The sequence below is a fragment of the Stylophora pistillata genome, chromosome 1, assembly GCF_964205215.1.
Source record: "Stylophora pistillata chromosome 1, jaStyPist1.2, whole genome shotgun sequence".
Lineage (NCBI taxonomy): Eukaryota > Metazoa > Cnidaria > Anthozoa > Scleractinia > Pocilloporidae > Stylophora > Stylophora pistillata.
This window is the reverse complement of record NC_142519.1, coordinates 60,951,962-60,972,862: the sequence shown is the minus strand read 5'-3', so window position 1 is coordinate 60,972,862 and position 20,901 is coordinate 60,951,962. Positions and strand designations below refer to the sequence as shown.

The following is a 20,901-nucleotide window of genomic DNA, read 5'->3' as shown; positions in this document are numbered from 1 at the left end:
AGAAGCTCTATAAAAATATCGGTTTAGGCCTTCCCTGCACTTTGTAATCCCAAGAAAAAGAAAATAGAGATTACCTTAACATATTGCAGCAAAATCCCAGCTTATCTTGAACCTAAAACTTTGCCCTGAAAAAAAAACTATACTTCTGCGCATGCGCCAAGAGCAAAGTTTGGCACACGAGCCTTCTTTCGCAAAACGACTCTCGTTTTGTCAAACGAGTCTCGTTTCTAAAAACGAGTCTCGTTTCTACAAACGAGTCTCGTTTCTACAAACGAGTCTCGTTTCTACAAACGAGTCTCGTTTCTATAAACGAGTCTCGTTTCTATTCACAAACAAACGAGTCTCGCTTTAAATCGTTTATCGAGTGACTTATAAATCGTGACGATTTAAAATCGACTCGTTGCCCAGAAACTGTGAGTGATCCGAATTCAATCGGCCAATACTGAGCTCGATTGAAATTGAGTTCCATTGAAATCGTACTCGATTTTACTCGACCTCGGAAGTCATTCGAAAGATTGAGCTCGATTGAAATTGAGTTCGATTGAATTCGTACTCGATTCTACTCGAGCACGGAAGTCAATGGGCCAATATTGAGCTCGATTCTCCTCTCTTTCTGTCTTTAACAGCTAAAGATATAAATTAAATATACTTCCGCATGAGGATGAACCAGGATCATTCTTCTCACTCGCAATTTGATCACTAACCAGAGATCTTACGACTTTACCCTGGGCTTAGACATTGATTTTAAATTGATGGTTTTAAAGGGCACTTTTTTACTTGCCTTTACTGATTTCCTTCTAACAGGTATAGGTTTTGATATGCTGGGAACTAGGCTTAGCAACATAGTTCCCGAAAATTTTTCTCAAACTTTTTCCGGAATTTCCTAAACAAAAGCTCTAAAATTCGTATAGAAATGTCTAAAATTCTCCAAAAACTCTCTAAAAAATTCCCGAGAATTCTGATAAATTTCATTTCTTAGATCTATAGAACAAGGAACAAGGACTTTTAAATCGTAAAACATGATTTATTTTCATGGTTTAAAAGTTGCAAAAACATTAACGTTTGCTCAGATACGTATTGACCTTTCTTTTTAAAGCAATTTCCTATGTAAACTTTCTCTCGATTCAACAAGAAAAAATGGCGTAGAAGACTTTAGGGTAAGACCACACTGAATCTTTCTTTAAGACTCTGACCATAAAGCCACCATGATAGAAAAAGCCAACCTGATGTTTAGATATCTGCACGGGCTTGCTCCAGAATATCTTGTTAAAAGTTTTAAAAGTGGCGTAAATCTGCATATAACCTCAGGGAATCTGAAAATAAGCTCAATGTGACCTTGAAGTGGAACTGGTAACTGGTGACTTAATATATCCAAAAATTGGCATTTGGGTGGAACTCGGATTTCATACGTAGGTGTTTGAACACGGATAAATGACGATCGTTTTGATCTCAGTAAAAGTGAAGTGAAGGCTATTTCGATTTCACAGGTGAGAATTCGCGCCAGTCAGATAATTTTTATGATTCGTTATTAAATATTTATTCATATTGGCTAAAGTTGAACGAACTGCCGTTGTTGATTTCCTATTTCCGTTGAGCTCTGTCTTGACCACCTCATAACTAGGTTGTATTCACTCTGACGAGGGGCTAACACTCAAACCGTCAGCGTAACGTCTTAAAAATTAGCTATTTCTGCATGGAATATTTAAAATTATTTATCATCAATTTGAAATTGTGCTTAATTTTCTTCCTTGCCAGCAACTTCAAATATTCTTCCCTTTCGATAGGAATTTTACACAAGGACGTCAAGAAAGAGAAATTGGATCCAATCTACTATTCATTATTTTATTCATCCATTCATTTGTTCGTTATTTGGTTTGTTCACTAAATCATTAATTTATTCACCCATCCTTCCATTCGTTCATTCAGTTCTTTCATTTAGTTCTTTATTCCTATAGTTGCTCGCTCAGTCATTCACTTCATTCATTCATTCATTCATTCGCACACCCATTCATTCATACAGTTTTATAATTATTTCTTGCTTCATTTATTCCACCCTTGTTTTCTTCTCTGCTGGTTCAATAACCTCTTGATGATGCTCTGGTTCTCTCTTCCTTTTATTCTTCTTGTTCTTTTTCTTCTTTTTTTTGTTCTTACGTTTCTTTGGAAGACCTATTTTAAAGAACAATAACACGAATTAAGCCAAGAGGGAGTACTCAAGAGGGGGAGTATTTTGCTATGAAGTCTGATAATCTAGTTTACAGCGCTAGTATGAGGGACAATATGTTACCTTCGTCTCCTTCATCCTCCACTGTTTTTTCCATTGCATCGTATGTGGATGCTGGGGCTGGACCGAACTTCACCTACAAAAAAACCTTGTGGAAGTATGACAGCAGGAAAAATACACCAAAGTGCTTTTACTCCTTGTCATACTCCCACGGTATACATAGCAGGCTTAGAGTAAATTGGTTTTATTTCAATCTATCTTGATTGATTAAACATGTTTAGTAAATTAACATTTATTAATCTTTAGATTAACACCAACCAAATCGTTTTAGCCAGTCCAGTCCAACCAGTCCATTCCAATCCAGTCCAGCCAGTCCAGACCAACCCAGTCCAGCCAGTCCAGACCAATCCAGTCCAGCCGGCCCAGACCAATCCAGTCCAGCCGGTCCAGACCAATCCAGACTAGCCGGTCCAGACCAATCCAGTCCAGCCGGTCCAGACCAATCCAGTCCAGCCGGTCCAGACCAATCCAGTCCAGCCAGTCCAGACCAATCCAATCCAGCTAGTCCATACCAATCCAGTCCAGCCAGTCCAGACCAATCCAGTCCAGCCAGTCCAGACCAATCCAGTCCAGCCAGTCTCGACCAATCCAATCCAGCTAGTCCAGACCAATCCAGTCCAGCCGGTCCAGACCAATCCAGTCCAGCCGGCCCAGACCAATCCAGTCCAGCCGGTCCAGACCAATCCAGACCAGCCGGTCCAGACCAATCCAGTCCAGCCGGTCTAGACCAATCCAGTCCAGCCGGTCCAGACCAATCCAGTCCAGCCGGTCCAGACCAATCCAATCCAGCTAGTCCAGACCAATCCAGTCCAGCCAGTCCAGACCAATCCAGTTCAGCCAGTCCCGACCAATCCAGTCCAGCCAGTCCAGACCAATCCAGTCCAGCCAGTCTCGACCAATCCAATCCAGCTAGTCCAGACCAATCCAGTCCAGCCGGTCCAGACCAATCCAGTTCAGCCAGTCCCGACCAATCCAGTCCAGTCAGTCCAGTCAGTCCAGACCAATCCAATCCAGCTAGTCTAGACCAATCCAGTCTAGCCGGTGCAAACCAGTCCAGTCCAGCTGGTCCGGAATAATCCAATCCAGACTAATGTGATTTATTTATGAATATTTGTTATGGTTACCTCATCATCTTCTAGATCATGATCTTTGTCTGTCTCCTATAAGATGGTAAAATGCAAATGACAAATAAATCTTTACACATTCAACATCTCTAAGTAAACATCTAAATATGGCACTACATATACGTATACCAAGCCTTCCTTTGTTTCCTCTTTTGCACTTTCAGCCATAAAATTTCACATTCCAGTCTACCAAAGCAACCATTAATTTCTATCTGTATCTACAGGGCTAAATTAATTTGATTAAACTAAAAGGGTTTGTATATCACCATGGTATTGATTATTTTTAATCAAACCACCCAAAGGTAATTTTCCATTGGAATAAAGCATTCACCTTAATATTACTTCTCCCCATCTCAATCTCAGCAGTGAGGCTTTTCAGTGACAATACGGAGCTTAGTAATAGTAATGTACCAGGTACATAAAAAAATTCTAGCCCTAACATTGTATGTGTCCAAAGGCATTATAAATTTAACTGCCAAAATTCAAAAGTTATGGTTTGTTGGTGATTGGGTTGATTGATTAGTTGGAACTAATAAACTGATAAGATTAACAACAGGTATAGGCTCTATTTCAGTAGACTCTTTCTCTGTACATTAAAGGATTGAAAGAAACTCACTTAGGGCAATATTTATTTTCATTTTGTTATCAGTACCTTTTCTTCACTTACTTTGGCCCTTGGCAATTTCATTCTAGGAAAAAACATTGGAAGAGGTTAAAATAATACATGAATTTTACACAAACATCAGATTCATCTTGCCAGATGCAGATTTCCATTAAGGTGACATATATCTTGATGGGTGACATGCTACTAATCAGCATCTCATGATTGTTATATTGCACTAGTTAATATTATTTTACTGACTATTCGAGGGGATTTTGGTTTGAACCTCATCTCCTCCTTGGGATAGGCATTGACGGATGATAGCATTCCACAATTGCAAGTACATTACCTTTCCTTGGCAAGATTTGTGAGCATTTCTGAAGCATTGGCCAGTGCATCCTTGAGTTTTTGTACATCAAAGTTTGTTTCTATAAAGAAATATACTTAATTTTTAAGTATTTCATACAACAATAGCACCTCTTGACACTTTTTTAACATACTATATACTTAAAATTTATGTTACCATTTATGTTAAGACAAACAAGCATGATTACGATAGCTGTCAGCTGCAACAAAATTAATTTGGAAACAATTTCAGAACAAATATTGCTCAAAACATATCAATTAAGCTATAGGATTTACTTCTTACCATTTAAAATTTCCAAGCACTGTGGAATTTGGGATGGGACCACAACAAGCAGTGTGGTTTGATCCCCCACTCCATATTTGGCTTGAACTAGGAGATGATCACATATATAAAACATTTATAATGCCATGTGCAAGGCTGTCGTCTAGCAGTGCCTGGTGGCCCCTTTTGCTCTTGGGTGACTCAGGAATTTTTTTTTTTTATACAAAGCATATGCTGGGCACCCTAGATTTCATATTTTCACTGCACTGGGCTCCATTCAATTTTCCTTAGCGCATAGCCTTGCATGTGGGTTTCTCTTACCAACAAAGGCTCTGGTGACTGATGGTAAGCCAGTCACCCACCCTCCACCTGACCCTGGGGTTTGGAAGGGCAGATCTTAACACCGGGAATTGCTCCCTACCCTTTTCGTTCAGTGTGCGTTCTTTGGTATTTCCACTTCCAGTTTTTACATGTGGAGGTGAAGGAGACAAGGCCAATATGTTAATGTCACTGCCCAATGACATCATCTTCTGAGCTGAAGTAGATGGTGATCTGCTCTCCTGAAGGGCTCAAGACAAGAAATTCCTGCTGGGCTTTGGTTGATTTTGAGTTGGCTACAAAGTTAGTGGAATTTAATATGTGGCCTTCATTTCAATTGAAAGAAAGATTCCCTCATGATTATTTTTGCAGTTCAACTGTTACTTTTGGAGAAACACAGGTTGAAACATGCATTCACACAATAAGTCACTTAGCACAGTTTTCTGATATTCATGGGTGAATTACATAGAGGTTAAACCTGTTTATGTCAACTTATGTAGCTCTGAAATTGCAGGCATGGAAAATGTTTATTTCAACTATCAATAAGTTAACTCACCTTTAGACCCTTCATTTGACTGGGTATCAGCAACCCAAATTAAAACTTTATGGTGCCAACCGTTGTTTAACACCCTGAAAAAATATATGTATATAATACGCATATTTAACAATTATTTGCCAAAGGCGTGGTGAATATCATCAAATAGTATAACTTCAGAGCTGAGCAAAGAGTTTCCAGCGATCTGATTGGTTGAGCGGTTTCTTATATGATGCTATATAAACTGCTCCATGCGATTTATTTAAAATGTTAAATAAAATAATAATAAATGTTACTAAAATGTTATGATTTTAGAAATGTCTCTATTGTTTAGCTCTGAAATTATACTAAAACAATTATTTGCCAAAGGCATGGTGAATATCATCAAATAATCGACAACATTCACCGAATCTGAGGTGAATAATTGTTTATTTATAAGGCCTTACAATGTACAAAGGTCTTACAGAGGCTGTACAAAGGAAAAGTTCAATCGATGTTGAAAGTTAAACAAATTTAAACTTGATTCAACGTGCTCTCAACATCTTTTACGTTTTCAAACATTTTGAAAAAATGCACCGAAAATTAGGTTCAACAAATTGTTGAAGTCATGCTGGGGTAAATGTTGAAATCTTTTAAATGGGCCTTAATACTGAACAGCTGTGTGCAAACTTCGTAAGTATAAATTCAAACTCATTCAGTACAATTTCTAACTCCTTCAGTGTACTGAATAAGTTTGTTTTTGATGAGTTGTCACATTACGCATTGATGATTGGACAGTTTTTACTTTTTGAGTGTGATAAGCATACTCAACAAGTTAAAAGTTAGCTGATTGGCTAATTTTGTACTGGTTGGTTCATTCCAGATTCTTTTTTGCCATTCCAAAAAGGTTTTAGCCTGTTTTACTAATAACAGATATGAAACATTCACATACAGGTAACACTCACAATGATCTTTTGGGATTACATCTAGCTTCTTAATTGGAGTTTAAGGTCAAAACTTTTTTGGTTTGGATTTGCCTGACTTTTTTATGTGGCTTTTGCAGGTAAAAATCAGATTTATGTAAAAAAACACAATAACCATGGCTGAATCTCCATTCCCTACGTCCCCTAACATGTGCAGAAACTCTGTTGTTTTCTTGTAGGTTTATCATTTGATAAACAACTAGCACACCTCACATTGAAATCAGTGTATAGAGTTAACCCTTTAGGCCCAAAGAGTGACTAGCATCAAACTTCTCCTTCTAAGATCAAAACTTTGTGAATCAAGAGTGGTTGCCAGACAATGTTCACTATATCAATTTTTTTTAATATTTCACCAGTGTCTCCCTATTCATTGTATAGAAAATGTGTAAGTCTGGAAGGTTAGATAATTAAGGCACTTTTCAATCCTTCTGATAGAGCGAGTTGCTGATTATATCACAGCTTCTGCATTACCATTGCTTTTATTTTTGTGCTAAGTTTATAGTTTATAGTCATATATGCTAGAGTAAGATATGCACGTTGTTGTGTAGTTTCCATTTGTTATTATTCACAACCTATTTGTGATGTAAATTTTAAAATATCCTTACTTACCTGAAAAGGTGATCAGCAAATTTTTCAGAATTATTCTGACTGAATAGTACCAGGAGGCACACTGCTGCATCTTCTCTTCCTTGCCACAACATCTGTTAGACAAGTAATTGTATTATGTATTATAATGCAGCGGCAGTTTGATCATCTAGTACAAAATAATATAACTAGCGATAATAGATGGTTAGTGAATGCATTCGAGTATCCATTATTGTGGAAGTCTGATGTGCAAATACTGAAATTGATTACAAATCTGTGACATATATAAATTAGGTTTCTTCCTTGTTTTCAGGAAAACAGGTGAAAAGTTCTTTTTAAACTGGTAATACAATCAAGCAAATTGCAACCATGTTCATTATTACATTCACTATTTACATCTGCTCAATTAGCTTTGCTCTCCATTGCAAGTGGTCTGCAGATTAAAGAGATTTCAATGTGTAATAATTGAAGAAAATACTGTTATGCAATTAAAACAAAGAAAGAACTTCTCTACCTCTCTCAGAGAATGGGTCATGAAAGGTGGCAACACAACCCTTCCTTTGGTGACAGATGTCACCTTTTTTATTATAAGGGCCACCTCTTCCGTACGGCCCTTATAATCTTTATCATTTTCTTCTAAAAAACACAAAAGAACCATACAGTCCTTGTCAAAAGTAAATTCTTCGACAGCTATGATTATAATATTAAATGTAATAGTAATAATAAATATTCATAATGATAATAAAAGTAACCCTTATGATAATAACTAAAAAACAGAGGATAGTCTTAAATAGCCCCCAGGATAGTTTGAGGAGTAATGAATAATATTTTATGAAATGGTGACAAAGTATCATCTTGTGTTTTATGTTCATTAATTGAATCCATATATTTTTTTTGTAAGACTAAATTGTGTGCAAGAAAAATAGTATGATACTCAGGGGTTTCATCAAGGGCCAGGCACTGGGCAAATTGACCGGTTGTGAGGATGGTTTTGCCCACCTGATCTGACGGTCTGGAGGAAAGTTTATCTTAAAAAGAAGTTCAGTTCAAAGAGTTTTGCCCACCTGTGAAAACCAGTTGCCCTCCTGCAGAAAACATTAATGAAACCCCTGGATACTAGGTTCATTATTTATACATTGTAGGTCAAACTGAAATTGTAGTTAAAATGCTTTCAATCAAGGTTGAAATCAATTTCCCTTTAATATCTTCTAGCAATAATTTGTCATGGATGATGAATAATTATGGTAAAGAGACAAAGGCAAGTGAGGACCAACACAGCTTGAAATCATTTTAACTTAAGTTTAATTTTTACCAACAGCATGTGTATGTGTTCACTTTTAAATTCAAATTTGATCAGGAATTCTGGCACCAAAGGTTTGTTGGTAAAAAGACTATTATGTGCTAACCTTGTTAAAGAAAGTCAGTTAGGTACGTTGAAAACAATTTCCTTTGTAAAAATAAAAATATACCCACTTTCAGGAAATCCAAAGGTGGAGAAGTCCTCCACAACATTCCCAACTGAAAAACAATTTTTGTATAATTATATGAATCACATCCACTTTGTATTTGAAGTTTACCTATTTAGCCATTTTCAAGCCTAATGCTGATGTCAACAAAAAATATTATAATCTTGCACTGACAAATTAGGAAGCCCTTTAAATTACATGCAAGCATGCAAATGATGCAAAGACTTTATGAAGTGCAATTATAGTTTCACCTGAATAGATACCTCACATGCTACAAATTGACAGTGGCTGAAGTTAGCTATACACACATGCATATGCCAAACATATACCACCTACCCATTTCAGGCTCCATTGCTAATACTTTAACATGATCTGTTGACACAATGTTATTTGCAGGAAGTATTATCATAATGATTAGTCATTGTAACCAACATGCATGGATTGGCTGCCCATGCCTTTCTTTGTTTGTCCCTGAGAATAGAAGATTTTAGAGCAGCAAGTGGGATATTTTCATTTTTTATAACTTAAACAAATCTAGGCTTATATAGAATTGAGTCATTACCTTTAGCATGACTGTTGCCAGTTGAGACGGTTGTGGCATCTGTTATGATGCAGTCCAATTCTAGAATGTAATGATGTGGTTGACAAATCAATATCAGAGTATCAGGAGAATTAATCTAATGCCTTAAGGCAACAAAAAAACTCAGTTTTCGCACAAAATTTAAATGCTGGGCACCCTGGATTTCAGAGGTTCTGATTTGTAGTCTCCCATACATTTTACTTAATGCAGTGTTGTTTTTTTTAAGTAAATTACTGGTATAAAGTATGATTTATGACCTACCAATATCACAGTTGTGCTCGTCCTCACCAGAAGGTGCAGTTACAATACAATCTGAAAAATAACAAAACAAGAACTTTTGAAATAGGGAACTGGTCTTTACAATACAGTTATAATATTCTTGAATACCAAATCCACTATTTCTAGTGATTAAGTGGTAAGTAAAATATTACCATCTCCAGAGCTCACACCTGCCCTCTGTGCCATGGCATTTAACAGCCTGCGTGTAGCAGCTACAAAAAACAATATTTTTGTTTAAACTAAATAAAGGTATAGAATTGAAGATGCTATGAAATACTGTAAAGATGAACTTGTTGAAATCTTTCTGGTCTCCAGTATCATAAACATAACTGTTGTAGTTAAAAATCAAATTCAGATTAAAATTGTGTCAACCTAGTTTAATTATCAATAATAATTAATTATCAATAATTGTTTACTAACCCTAGTCGTGAGTAGTCAGGGTCAAGACACGAAGGAATCTGAGAATCAAGGTTGCAAACATTTTGCAAGATCTTCATTTTAAACTATGTACAACATAATCCTGGTCTCAGGGCAAAGAATCAAGACAATGTGACATTAATGGAGCTCTATCAACTTGGATTTTTCTTCTCTACCCGTTCTCTAGCACATTCTGATTTGTAAATCTGCTAATACTTTGAATTGGCTTACTTCCATTTTGAGGCGGCATAATGGTCAAATCCACTGTTGTGCTGGATTGTGTTGACGTTGAGGTAGCTGAAGCTGAATTGTAAGGAAAAAAGATGTTAATTAACCAGTTGATGCCTGAAATGCCTCAAACCACCTGTCAGAAAGTTAAATTACCTTTTACAATACGACTTTTCGGGAAATGGCAGTAGTTCAAATTAAATTGTACCTTTTATTTTGGTCATGTATGATAATGAATTTCGAACAAAGGAAAACAAATTAAAACTAAAGATTAAACATCAGCATCAATTCAGGAGGGGATCAAGGCCATACGACACCAACAAGCAATTAAGGATAACAATTATTGCTCTCTCGTGCCATTCAGACAATGTAACACAATAACAGGACCCAGAGGTTTCATTTAGTGTGCGTCAGCGAGAAATTGGCTGGCTGTAAATATAGTTTTTCCAGCCTGCAGCCTGTCATGAGCTCATCCATCTCATTTCTTTTGTGACGAGTGAAAAGTACTGCTCAAAACCTTAAAGTGAAACCCCTGAGGACTTAGTACCTAGGAATGGATATTATGGTGCAAACACGTCATTTACGAATCATGACAAAAACGTATCCGTACCTGAAAGCTGCGAGTGAAAATAAATCTTTTTTTTGTGCGCCGCAGAATAATGGCGCACAAACTCTTCCCCACTCATCACGCCTCTCTTGACAGTGGCCATACTATGGCTTCTTTCGTAAGACTTAACAAAGGTCAAACTGTAAGAATCAAATAAATGGTTTAATAGGTGAATCGTTATGTTGTTCAATGTTATTAGAAAGTAAAGTTATGAAAACAATCAAAGAACAGGGATCATGTCCCTGTCCGCTATCTATGCATGGGTATTTCTCCCAAATATTGTTGAAGAATCACAAAACAACTCTGATCTTCTAATAAGAAGAGGGTGCATCAGCATGTGCTAATAACTCAGCGTATCATAATTAAACCTATGAAGTGTTCATAAAGTTATAAAGACAAATAAAAATGTCAGTTATCCAGCCTAGCATCACCGGTGTCACTCATTAAAGCCAACAACATCACATTCGACATGTTTGCAGTTTATGTTTGCAGGTTAAAAAACCCATTCCCAGGTCACTCTCATTCACCCTTTCATCACGTGACTTTGCCCACGCTCTTCTAACACAACAGGCAGGCTTCGCTAAACGCAAATATTCTTGTGTAAAAAAGTGTCATCACTAATATAAACCACAGAAATTATTGACCCCTTCTTCGGAAAATTATTGCTGGCGAGCCCTAGCGAGGCGGCAGCGTATTCTTTACCATACGGACAAAAAGCCAAATTTTGAAAAAGTTTTCGATTTCGACCAATGCCCGTTGAGGTAAATAATTCGACCATTGAGTTACATTTGCCTGTGGAGACACAAGATAAGCTTGCAATCATAGATTCAAAATGTGGATCGCTTGCTGAAGCTAGATATTCAACAAAATGTGGATCGCTTGTTAGCTAACTATTCAACTGCATACAAAAATGACTGTTTAGGCCACGAGACAAATTCTGAGTTGATTTCATCCTTGGAGAGCATCCATTCGTCGTGGAGCAATTGTTTTTCAACCTTTGAATCAAAAGAAAAGTCCTTGAGCGCAACATTAATAAGTTGTCATTTGCTCAATGACGTCGAACATCCCTCAAAATGTTTTGGTCTTGCAGAAAGGCTTTCAGCGAATTTTCAAGGACAAAAGCTTGATTGTGATATATAAACCATAAAATATGGAGAGCGCCGACAAGGGTTGATGAATGTGAATGACACCATTCATCCTTGCCTTTCCTTTTGTTCAGCATCGAAGAATATTTTCACAACTTACAAGCAGGCAGTTGCTATTTTTAGAAATGTCACTCTGACTTCTTTAAGTGAATCAAATGATTCATTTCATACTTTTGACCCTAACGCTAGAGACAGTGATGATATGCCAAATTCACAGCAACTTTATCAAAACTTAGGTGACTTAGGTGAACCTGGAACATTCTTTTCTTCTTTAGCAAATGAACTGACATGTGAGTGTTTTGAAATTATCCCTCTGACGCCAGCACCAACGTTCACATTGAAACTACTAGTTAATAATTGACCACCGTAATGAATCTATAATTTAGGTGCTTGCTCGTGATCGGCTAAGCTTGAAGTATTCATAGTACATTGACAAGAACAGAAATTTTGAAAGTTTGTAAGTGAAATCTACATTGAGGCTCACCTTTTCAGATCAATTCCGAGCAAAGAAGGGAAGCTAGCAAGCAGCAATCTCCCCATGGCTGCATCTGTGTGATTTTTTGTAAACGAGATGTCAACCAACCTCCCACTTGCCTTCAAGGCTTCCATCTTTTTCCCAGACGGTGCTTTCGACAAAGGTCGATCTAAATAAATAAAAGTCCTCATGAGGGCTCGCTTACTGTACTGCACGTCTGTTTGTGATTCCAAGGCTGACATGTTCGAAGCGCGGCGTGGTGAAATTGAAGAGACGCGAATGTGATACGAACAAAACGTTTAAATGAATGAGCCAATCATCGTATTACAAAATCATCGAATGACATCATTCACAGAATTACAAATTAAGGGCGGTGTTTTTGCACTCGTTTTAGCAAGAAGTTCCAAATCTAGACATGAACATCAGAAGCAATCTTGGTAAATCTTGATCAGCTATTTTTCTGGCCGAAAAAAAGAAAAAATTATAACGCGAAGAAAAGCTTCACCGCGCGTGTAATATGTAATCCGAAGACTCGTGTTGCTGTTCATAACAGTTCCTTGGGGAGTTTTCGGTGACGGCTAAATTTAAATCGATTAATCTTTTATTCGCAATCTTTTACCACAAACTTTTGGCATTAACGAATGATTCTGATGACGGGTGATGTGAAAAAGACAAAGAATCTAGTTTTGAATAGTATCTTTTTTTTGTCATTGACATATTCACTGCAATTAGAGCAACGAAAATTCCAGTATTTGTGATTGTCTTTTTGAGTTGACCACAAAAATCTCACCTCACCTCTGAGGCAATCAGTGAAAAGGAATCTTTAAGAACTCCACTTGTCAGATCTAGCAGTTTTCCGGCGCGGTGTGTTATAAGTACGAGTCATCTTCGTTTTTGTCTGTGCACGTGAAAACAGTTTCTTTTCCGCCTTGAAAGAAGTTTGAGTTTTTGGCACTGAGCTTACCATGCCACAATTCAAGTTTACTGTAAAGACGGATAAAAGTCTCGACTGCTGCATCTGGTTCGTGATAGTGCTTTATTTTACACTAATTCCAAAAGTGTTGTATTTATTTTAAACACATTGATTGACTATGCTCGACAGTTTCTTTATACCTTTTGAAAATCTGCAGTTACTTTACAATGCTCAGACCAGTAACACTTTCGTGCGGGCACTCCAGTTGCCAGGAATGCTTGGCCAATTTGATGGCATCCACGCAACAACCATCGTGCCCAGTGTGCAGAGCTCAGATCGCGAGTGATGCAGCACTAAACGTAAATATCGCGCTGAACAACCTGACGAGTAATCTGGCGGTCGCTTGTACCAATCATGACTGTACGTGGACGGGCACGTACGAAAAAACGGAGGACCACTCCAAACAATGCCCGAAGCAGAAGGTCGACTGTGTGAACGAAGGTTGCCAGCATACGCTAACAAGGGAAGAGATGACTTCGCACATATTGACCTGCGACAAACAACTAGTTACCTGTACAGACTGTGGGATGTCCACGTACAGAGACGGCTTGACCCAACATCTGGCCGAGCTATGTCCTTACAGGAAAATTTATTGTCCCCTTGCATGCGGAGAGATGATGCCAAGGTAAGCCCTGCAGTTCTTTTTCCGTTTTTTGATGGAATCGTATCATCGGAAAAAAATATCGGAAAATAGCAGGATATTCTTCGTTATTTAAACTTGGCAGCTGGAAGGAATTACTGTCTAAAGTAAAATCTGCCTTTAGCACATGTGAGCCGCACAATCATGTTATTGCCATGTCACTCGTCAAAACAACATCTAGTCTGCAGAGACCTTGGAAAAAAACAATTGTAGATTTTTATTTTGTTTCAGTTTATTGCATCCATTTTCAAATCACTGGTGTTCCCTGTAACCTCACTGGCTCTACTTGGGTGCGATTTATTCACGAATCGTGCCATTTTTTGCTCTAAATCGCATCATTCTACGCTTGACTGAGTTTTTGACACATGACGTCAGTATTTCTGTTTTGCAAACAAAATAAGATGTAAAAGCGTTTCCGGTTCCACTTTTTATTTAAAAACCGGCGCAGTACTGCATCAGTTAAATATTGGAATTGACCAAGTCTTGTTTTTGGGCGATTTCAAAATGGATGTAATAAAGTGGTAATTAATCCTCGTGTTGTGCAATTTTGGTCAGAAATCATACTGGTGATTTCAAATCGAACTTGCGCTGCGCGCTCGTCCGATTTTGAAACCACGCGTATGATTTCAGCCCAAATTGCACTCCACTCAATTCAATTACCATTATTTATTTCACTTGCAGATGCCATATTACTCTTCATCTCGGCCAATGCAGAGAGAAGGCAGTGCAGTGCACCGTCAGCGGCTGCCACGCAGTCTTCCGGCGAAAGGACTTTGAAGACCATGTGGTGACAGCGGCATCGAGCCACATGGTACTTCAGGCTGGCGAGGTAGAACGGCTGCGTAGAATTTTGTACCACGAGGTTAGTTTTCATTGACTGTCGCTCAACGTTTATGTATGTTTACTTAGTTTATCAGTTATGCATTTGAGTTTAGTAATTTTAGTATAAGCCACTCAATATACCGTCTTTGGAATTGTTCCGAAAGCAATGTCAATACCTTTATTGTCCAACGGCATAACTTATCAAGCGATAAATAGCAGTTTTTTCTGCATTAGCGAACTGTTTTATCTATTTTCTTCGAACAGAGTTACGATACGTCACCGACCATAACGCTAAAGGAGGGGAGCACCACATCATTTAGATGGGAGGTAGACAACTTCAACCAGTACGTCAACTCGACCATTGCCAGTCCCTTCTTTATCTCTCCTGAAAGGCACAGATGGCGAGGAATCTGGGAAAACTCCGCTCTCTATCTCCAACTGCAGTCAGCACTATACCGTGTGACTGCAAAGATCAGTTAGAAAACTAAGCTATTCAGAGCCTGAGGTCCTCGTATAAAATGTGAACTAAATTGCTTTTAAAAGAGGAACAGGTAGATTTTCCGGCTTAATTAACTTGATCACTTATCTAATAAGCATTTTATTTTAGGCACACAAAATAATGCTAAAAAAGAAATGAAATTGAAGAAACTAACATTAATTCATTGCTTCTTTCTCACAGGGTGGTTCCGTTAAACGGCAATGCGGAAAAAGCTGTAACTCTCCCCACCACAGATTTAAAGGAAGAGGAAATGTTGAAGGTTGATGGAGAAGCGTTTAAAAATGCTTGGTTAAATGATGATAAATTAAAAGTAAAGTTCATAATTACAAGCTACAGTTACAATGAAACTATCCACTAAACTTGCTTTGTTACACCTTTGTGTATTTTTTTTTCTAAAGCACGTTGAAAATTTATCTGTGAAAGTAATGGAAACACTACCAGAAAATAATATAAAACGTTACAATACAACAACTTCAAAATAGTAATGACTTCTATGTATAATTTGCCACATTTGTTTAGCAATATGCTTCTGGTTGCCAAGTCATCGCAGAACAGTTGCTATGATTTTGTCCGAAAAGTTAGTATTAACTTGTTTCAGTTTTGGATCTAGCTTGTAAGTTTTTGGGTAATAAAAGTGTTAGTACTTGAACAAATAGCAGGATTAACCTTTTCTTCAGTGTAATCTTTGCAATCCCACCAGATTTCCAGCTATCTCACTCTTTTAAGGTTACAAGTCAAAGGGAATTTGTTCGATTGCTCTCAAATTTTGACAGTAGCTAGTTTTACATCTAAACAACAAACTAGTACCTCAGAATTTTTTATTTCTAAATACTTTTTTCCAGAGCGATTTTTGTACGATCAATCTACGCTTTCTTTAATCCTATTTCGAAAATTTTCTTTAACCTTTCACTGAAACTGATTACGGCAAAGCGCAGACACGCTTTTTTAGTGCTTTGGCCCCGGAAACGGAGGAACACATTAGATAAGCGTAAAACAAAATTCGCTTTGACATGTAACGTTCAAAAGGTGATTGGGGCGCTCGTATTTAGAAGTCGTGAAAAATTGGAAAATTCATTATTTTTAAAACATTTTGGTATAGTCTGATTTCCAGTTCCATAAGCTATAATTTGAGATAGGGGTTTAGATATCTACAGTTTAAACCGGACGCTCTACATTGCTTGCACTTGAGACACCCCTGAAGGTGCACGGTAACCTTAAACAGTTTAATTTGGCGTCGATAAGATTAAAAATTTCGATCTGGCAATCAGTGAATTAAAGATTAAATTGCTATGTCATTTTCAGTGCTGAAGATTTACATAAAAAATATGTGACTGTGAATCAAATGACGTTATCATGGCAGATTGGTTCCCATATCAATCAAAGGCTCCTTAGAGCAACCTCATGGTATGATCGCGAGTTTTTGGCGCCCTTGACGTACACTGCGATCTGGCTTTCTTAACTTTGGAAAGATTTTTTGATCGTGGGCAACACGTGCTGGCACAATTGTTGTGTTTGCGAGCGTTTTGATAGAGAAAAATTGTCTTTAATTGCGAATGTGTGAAGAATCACTAAGATAACGGCAGCTACAAGATGAAATCAACAGAGTTTCACACTTACCCGCAATTTGCAGTAAGCATAAAATCACTTCATATTCACGGTGTTTGGGTCTTCACGCACGAATCGTTCATGTTATCGTCACTTTTAGGACTCAGGCGCCCATTTCTCTGCAGTTGAGTATTCTGTGGCATATTTCCCTTCCATTTTTGGCTCCACAAAGGTATATTGATCAAGTTTGGAGTAAAAAAACTATCAAGCTTCAAGGGAAGGAACGCAATTTGAATCTGTTCAAGTAGTTTGGCATATTCTCGCCTACACGCTCGCCAACAGATTCTGTTAATCGGTAGCCAAGAGGCAGAATACTTAGTTGTAGAAGCGCAACTTCTCTCCATCTCCAAAGAGCTTCGCCATTCAGTTAGAGTTGAAACATGGGATTGATTCACAAAATCGACAAAAGGAGGAACTGTATTGATCAGCAGGAAATGGATCGGGGTTTTTTAATGCAATCGTAAGACTCTGGAACTCTCTTTCTATCATAGTTAACCTAGAAAGCTTTTGCACTAAAATGCCTTCAAGTATGTTTTTAATCAAACAGTATGAAACAACATTTCCAAGTAGTAGCATTTGTTACTATGGATTGGTGTGTACTTGGAATATTGCAATATTTTCAGCGATAGATAGATTTATTTTGTGGTCTTTCGATTTAATATGTCGCTTGTGTGTGGATTTTAGCATTTCTAAGAATATTTTTTTTCTTCTGCGCTATTTTTGATTTTCAAGTTTTATTCTTGCCTGGGCGTGTGCTTATGGCATGTGCCTAAGTGTCCCGTTCCCACCCTGTCGCATTGGATATACTCAGTTTTGTTTTGTTTTGTTTTTTTTCTTCATTTGCTTATATCTTCTTATAACCTGGTGCTCATTAAGTTTGATTCCTATAAAAAGCAGCATAAATAAAACATTGAATGAATCTACTTCAAAAGAATAGTAAATATATTTTCAAATATCCAGCGCTGATTGATTAACCGACTAAATTTGAAATTTAACAATAATGTAATTAGAACAGCAACTTTGCTCTTTCTAACCTGTAGCCCCAGGGTTCTAATTGAGTGAGTACTTTTAAAAAAATATTGATAGAAGAGAAATTGTTTTCCCGTATCAGTTTGGGAAAGATTAAACATTTCATGAAATAGAATAAATATATTGCCTAAAACAAATTGGAGGCTTTTTGCTTTAAAGGAAGTTTACTGCTCAAAGTGTTATTATTCTACAATTTTAAAGCATTCTGCGCTGCCTAAAGCAAATTCCCTTCAGCGAGATATGATAGAAGCATGGATAATAAAGCAAAGGTAATGAAAATTACTTAAACAACCCTCCCCTTGAAGTGATTACAGGGACTAGTAACAAACAGGAGCTGAAGGATGCAAAATTTAAATAAGATCGGTGAATGAACGAATGAATGAATGAATGAATGAATGACTTTATTTCAACTCGGATGAAAATGAGGCTTGTTAGGCGAAGAAAAATATATGAATACAAGTACAGAGTTTAAAAATAATATAAGCCTAAATAGAAATAATGATATAAAATTACAAATTACTTGGCATCCTTATTTCATTCCTAAAAGGGCCAAATTCGGCTATTACTCTAAGCTTATCAGGTAATGCATTCCAAGCCTTACCAGCAATGTAAGAAGTTGATTTTTAAAGGCTGTATGTTGTGGTCTTAGCTACAGCCAGTAAAAAAAGTTTGTTTTTGCCCCTAAGATTTTCCTATTTTCTCTTACTTGAAATAAAGATTGAATAAACCGAGGCATATTGTTATAGAGGGCTTTAAAAACTACGCATACTCTATTTTCGTCTACGACTTATATTGAGTAACCAGTCTTATAGATGTGGTTACAATAATAAGGAACACATGATTCCCTTTGTAACCCGTGTAGCTGCAAAAAGCAACATGTTACTAAAGGGAAAGTTTTAAACAGGAAAATTTAGTTACTATAAGATAGGAACACATGTTCCCTTTTACGGCGTTATGCGTACATCAATTTCATAACCGTGACATTAAATGTGTATAAATAGAGTTTCTCTTTCTTATTCATCCATCGATACATCCGCCTATAAACAGCTGTGCGCTTGAAACGGGCCTTGCATATGTTTTTTTTTTCTTTTTTTACTGTGAGTCTCATAACCACCTCATGTCATACTTTCCAAGCACATATCTCCCTTAATCCTCCAACAGGAGATGCAGCGGATGCTCCAAAAGAAGAAGTCTTAGGACCAATATTATATTTGAGGATTTCCTAAAGGTGCCTTTAGCAACCCTTATCAAGACTATCTACTACTTCACTCACGATGACCCTCAGCACAGAATGGTGAGAGCTCTGGGCATTAATGCCAGTTTGACTTCAAAGATTTGTAGACGACTGCAAGACATCTGTTCTGTGGATCTACAAAACAGACCATTCATTCCTTTTGGGGGTCCTGGTACTGTGGCTAAGTGCGATGAAAGCAAGTTCAACCACAAGCTGAAGATAAAAGTAGTGAAGACTAGGCGAATACACAAAAACAATTCTCACTATAACGAGAAAAAGCGAGAAAAAAACAAGAACAAAATGAAACAAAACACAGAAATAAAAGAAATATAGTCAAATGGTACAAAATCAAAATGGTGCTGATAAACCGTCTTAAAGTTAGTTGACTAATAAGTTAAAATCTGCATTTATTTCATCTTTTAGTACAACAGGCGAAGGAGGGCTGCCCGTCAATCGTGGGTTTTTGGAATCGTGTCCTCAGAATACTCTCAAGCAAGACACTGTTACCAATTATACAGAAATGTCTTCTGCCGGGAACTGAGGTGCACACTGACGATTGGGCAGCGTACAATAGAGTGATTGGGCTGCCCAACATTAATATACATGAAGTCGTTGTCCATGCCCACAACTTCGTGGATCCCCGCACTGGCGTGCACACGCAAGAAGTGGAGTCAGCATGAAGCCAACTGAAGCTGGGCCGCAATAGAAGAAAAGGATTGAGAAGAGAAGATCTGCAATCCTACCTGGATGAGAGGATGTGGCGGCAGTGGAGGGGTGGCAGTTATAACGTAATAGCGAGGAATTTTTTTGCCATTTTGCATCTGCAGCTTCCGACTGAAACTCCAGTTCTGAAATTTTTTTAAAATGAGAACTTAAAACAATTTCTTTGAATAGTCAGACCGTTATAACATCCAGTTTCTCTTTATTTACGCCCTAATACAAAGCAGCTCTTAAGTGTGTAAAATCTTCGATTGAAAGAAAATTGCAAGCTGTCACATTTACTTTTTTTATATAAAAGTTGCAAGTGTATAAGGTCAATCAGTTTCAAAAGCGTAAAAATTCCATTCAAACATAATGAATATTTGAACTCGTTGACTAAAAAGAAAATTAAGCAAAATGTTATTCTTATGGCCAATCATTACAAATATACCAAAGACAACTTTGAGAGAAGGCCAATTTCAAGACGGTAGGCTTATTATAGTGTTTACATTTAAGATGCGTATGTATTTTTCTACAAGGCTTTTGCCAAGTAACTCATGAGAAAATGTGTGTCCAAGGGCATTCAGTCAATTAGGCCACGTATACGACTAACTTCATTTATTTAAAACTTACAATTCCAGTTAATTAAATAAAGATAAGGTGTTATGAAAATTTCTATTGGGTGTCCGTGTTTCGTATACCATGTATGAAAGAGCCTTTCCCTTTCGCTTAAAACACGAAAAATTGCTTATATTGTTTAAATTACGACTTGATTGAATTAAAGTAAAGTCAACGTAAACATGTCTTTCCTTTGTACATTAAATATTGCCATGATCCAAAAAAATGCATATGATCATGAGAGGGAAGGTTGGGCAGGGTTGATTAAAATAAATCTAACATTTTAGAGTGTGTGGGATAAAAATGTGGGACAAGAAAGGTATAAAATAGGTATGCAACAATATGGCTGGGAAATTCGCCGCTGAGGGATAGAATGAAAATCGCCGCTGACGATATGCGAAAAATTCGAGGGTTACATGCTAATTTTTTTGAACAAATTGTTAATGCGAAATGGCAACAACAATATCATGATTGGAGAAGGGAAAAAAGACAAATACCGAGCAGTGAAACAAGGGGAAATAGTTTGAAAGGTGTTTTTTTGTAATAAT

At 37.3% G+C, this 20,901-nt stretch overlaps 1 protein-coding gene across 4 annotated transcripts; it reads right to left on the bottom strand.

Annotated features, from left to right (window-relative positions):
- Positions 1–1,821: 1,821 nt before the first annotated feature.
- LOC148743571 (uncharacterized) lies at positions 1,822–12,508 on the bottom strand. 4 transcript variants are annotated; one of them, XM_088727738.1, is made up of 16 exons: positions 12,244–12,506; positions 10,618–10,754; positions 10,011–10,082; positions 9,515–9,574; positions 9,345–9,395; positions 9,066–9,125; positions 8,840–8,875; positions 8,511–8,555; positions 7,552–7,670; positions 7,062–7,153; positions 5,512–5,585; positions 4,659–4,745; positions 4,359–4,437; positions 4,061–4,097; positions 2,288–3,444; positions 1,822–2,169 (listed from the first exon to the last, which is right to left on the bottom strand). In XM_088727738.1, the coding sequence occupies exons 1-15, from the start codon at positions 12,474–12,476 to the stop codon at positions 3,382–3,384; spliced, it is 1,245 nt and encodes a 414-aa protein (XP_088583864.1). In that variant the 5' UTR covers positions 12,477–12,506; the 3' UTR covers positions 1,822–2,169; positions 2,288–3,381. The 4 variants fall into 4 exon arrangements, with proteins under 4 accessions (XP_088583864.1, XP_088583855.1, XP_088583875.1 ...); XM_088727729.1 differs by having other exon boundaries at positions 7,552–7,673; positions 12,244–12,500; XM_088727749.1 differs by having other exon boundaries at positions 4,076–4,097; positions 7,552–7,673; positions 12,244–12,500.
- Positions 12,509–20,901: the final 8,393 nt, after the last annotated feature.

Excerpts from the sequence above, each read along its gene's own strand:
- LOC148743571 (XM_088727729.1), bottom strand. The coding sequence starts at position 12,476 with ATGTCAGCCTTGGAATCACAAACAGACGTGCAGTACAGTAAGCGAGCC. Across the intron at positions 10,755-12,243 it reads CTCGGAATTGATCTGAAAAG|TTTGACCTTTGTTAAGTCTT; the intron begins GTGAGCCTCAAT and ends TGATTCTTACAG. Across the intron at positions 3,445-4,060 it reads CCAAAGTAAGTGAAGAAAAG|GAGACAGACAAAGATCATGA; the intron begins GTACTGATAACA and ends ACCATCTTATAG.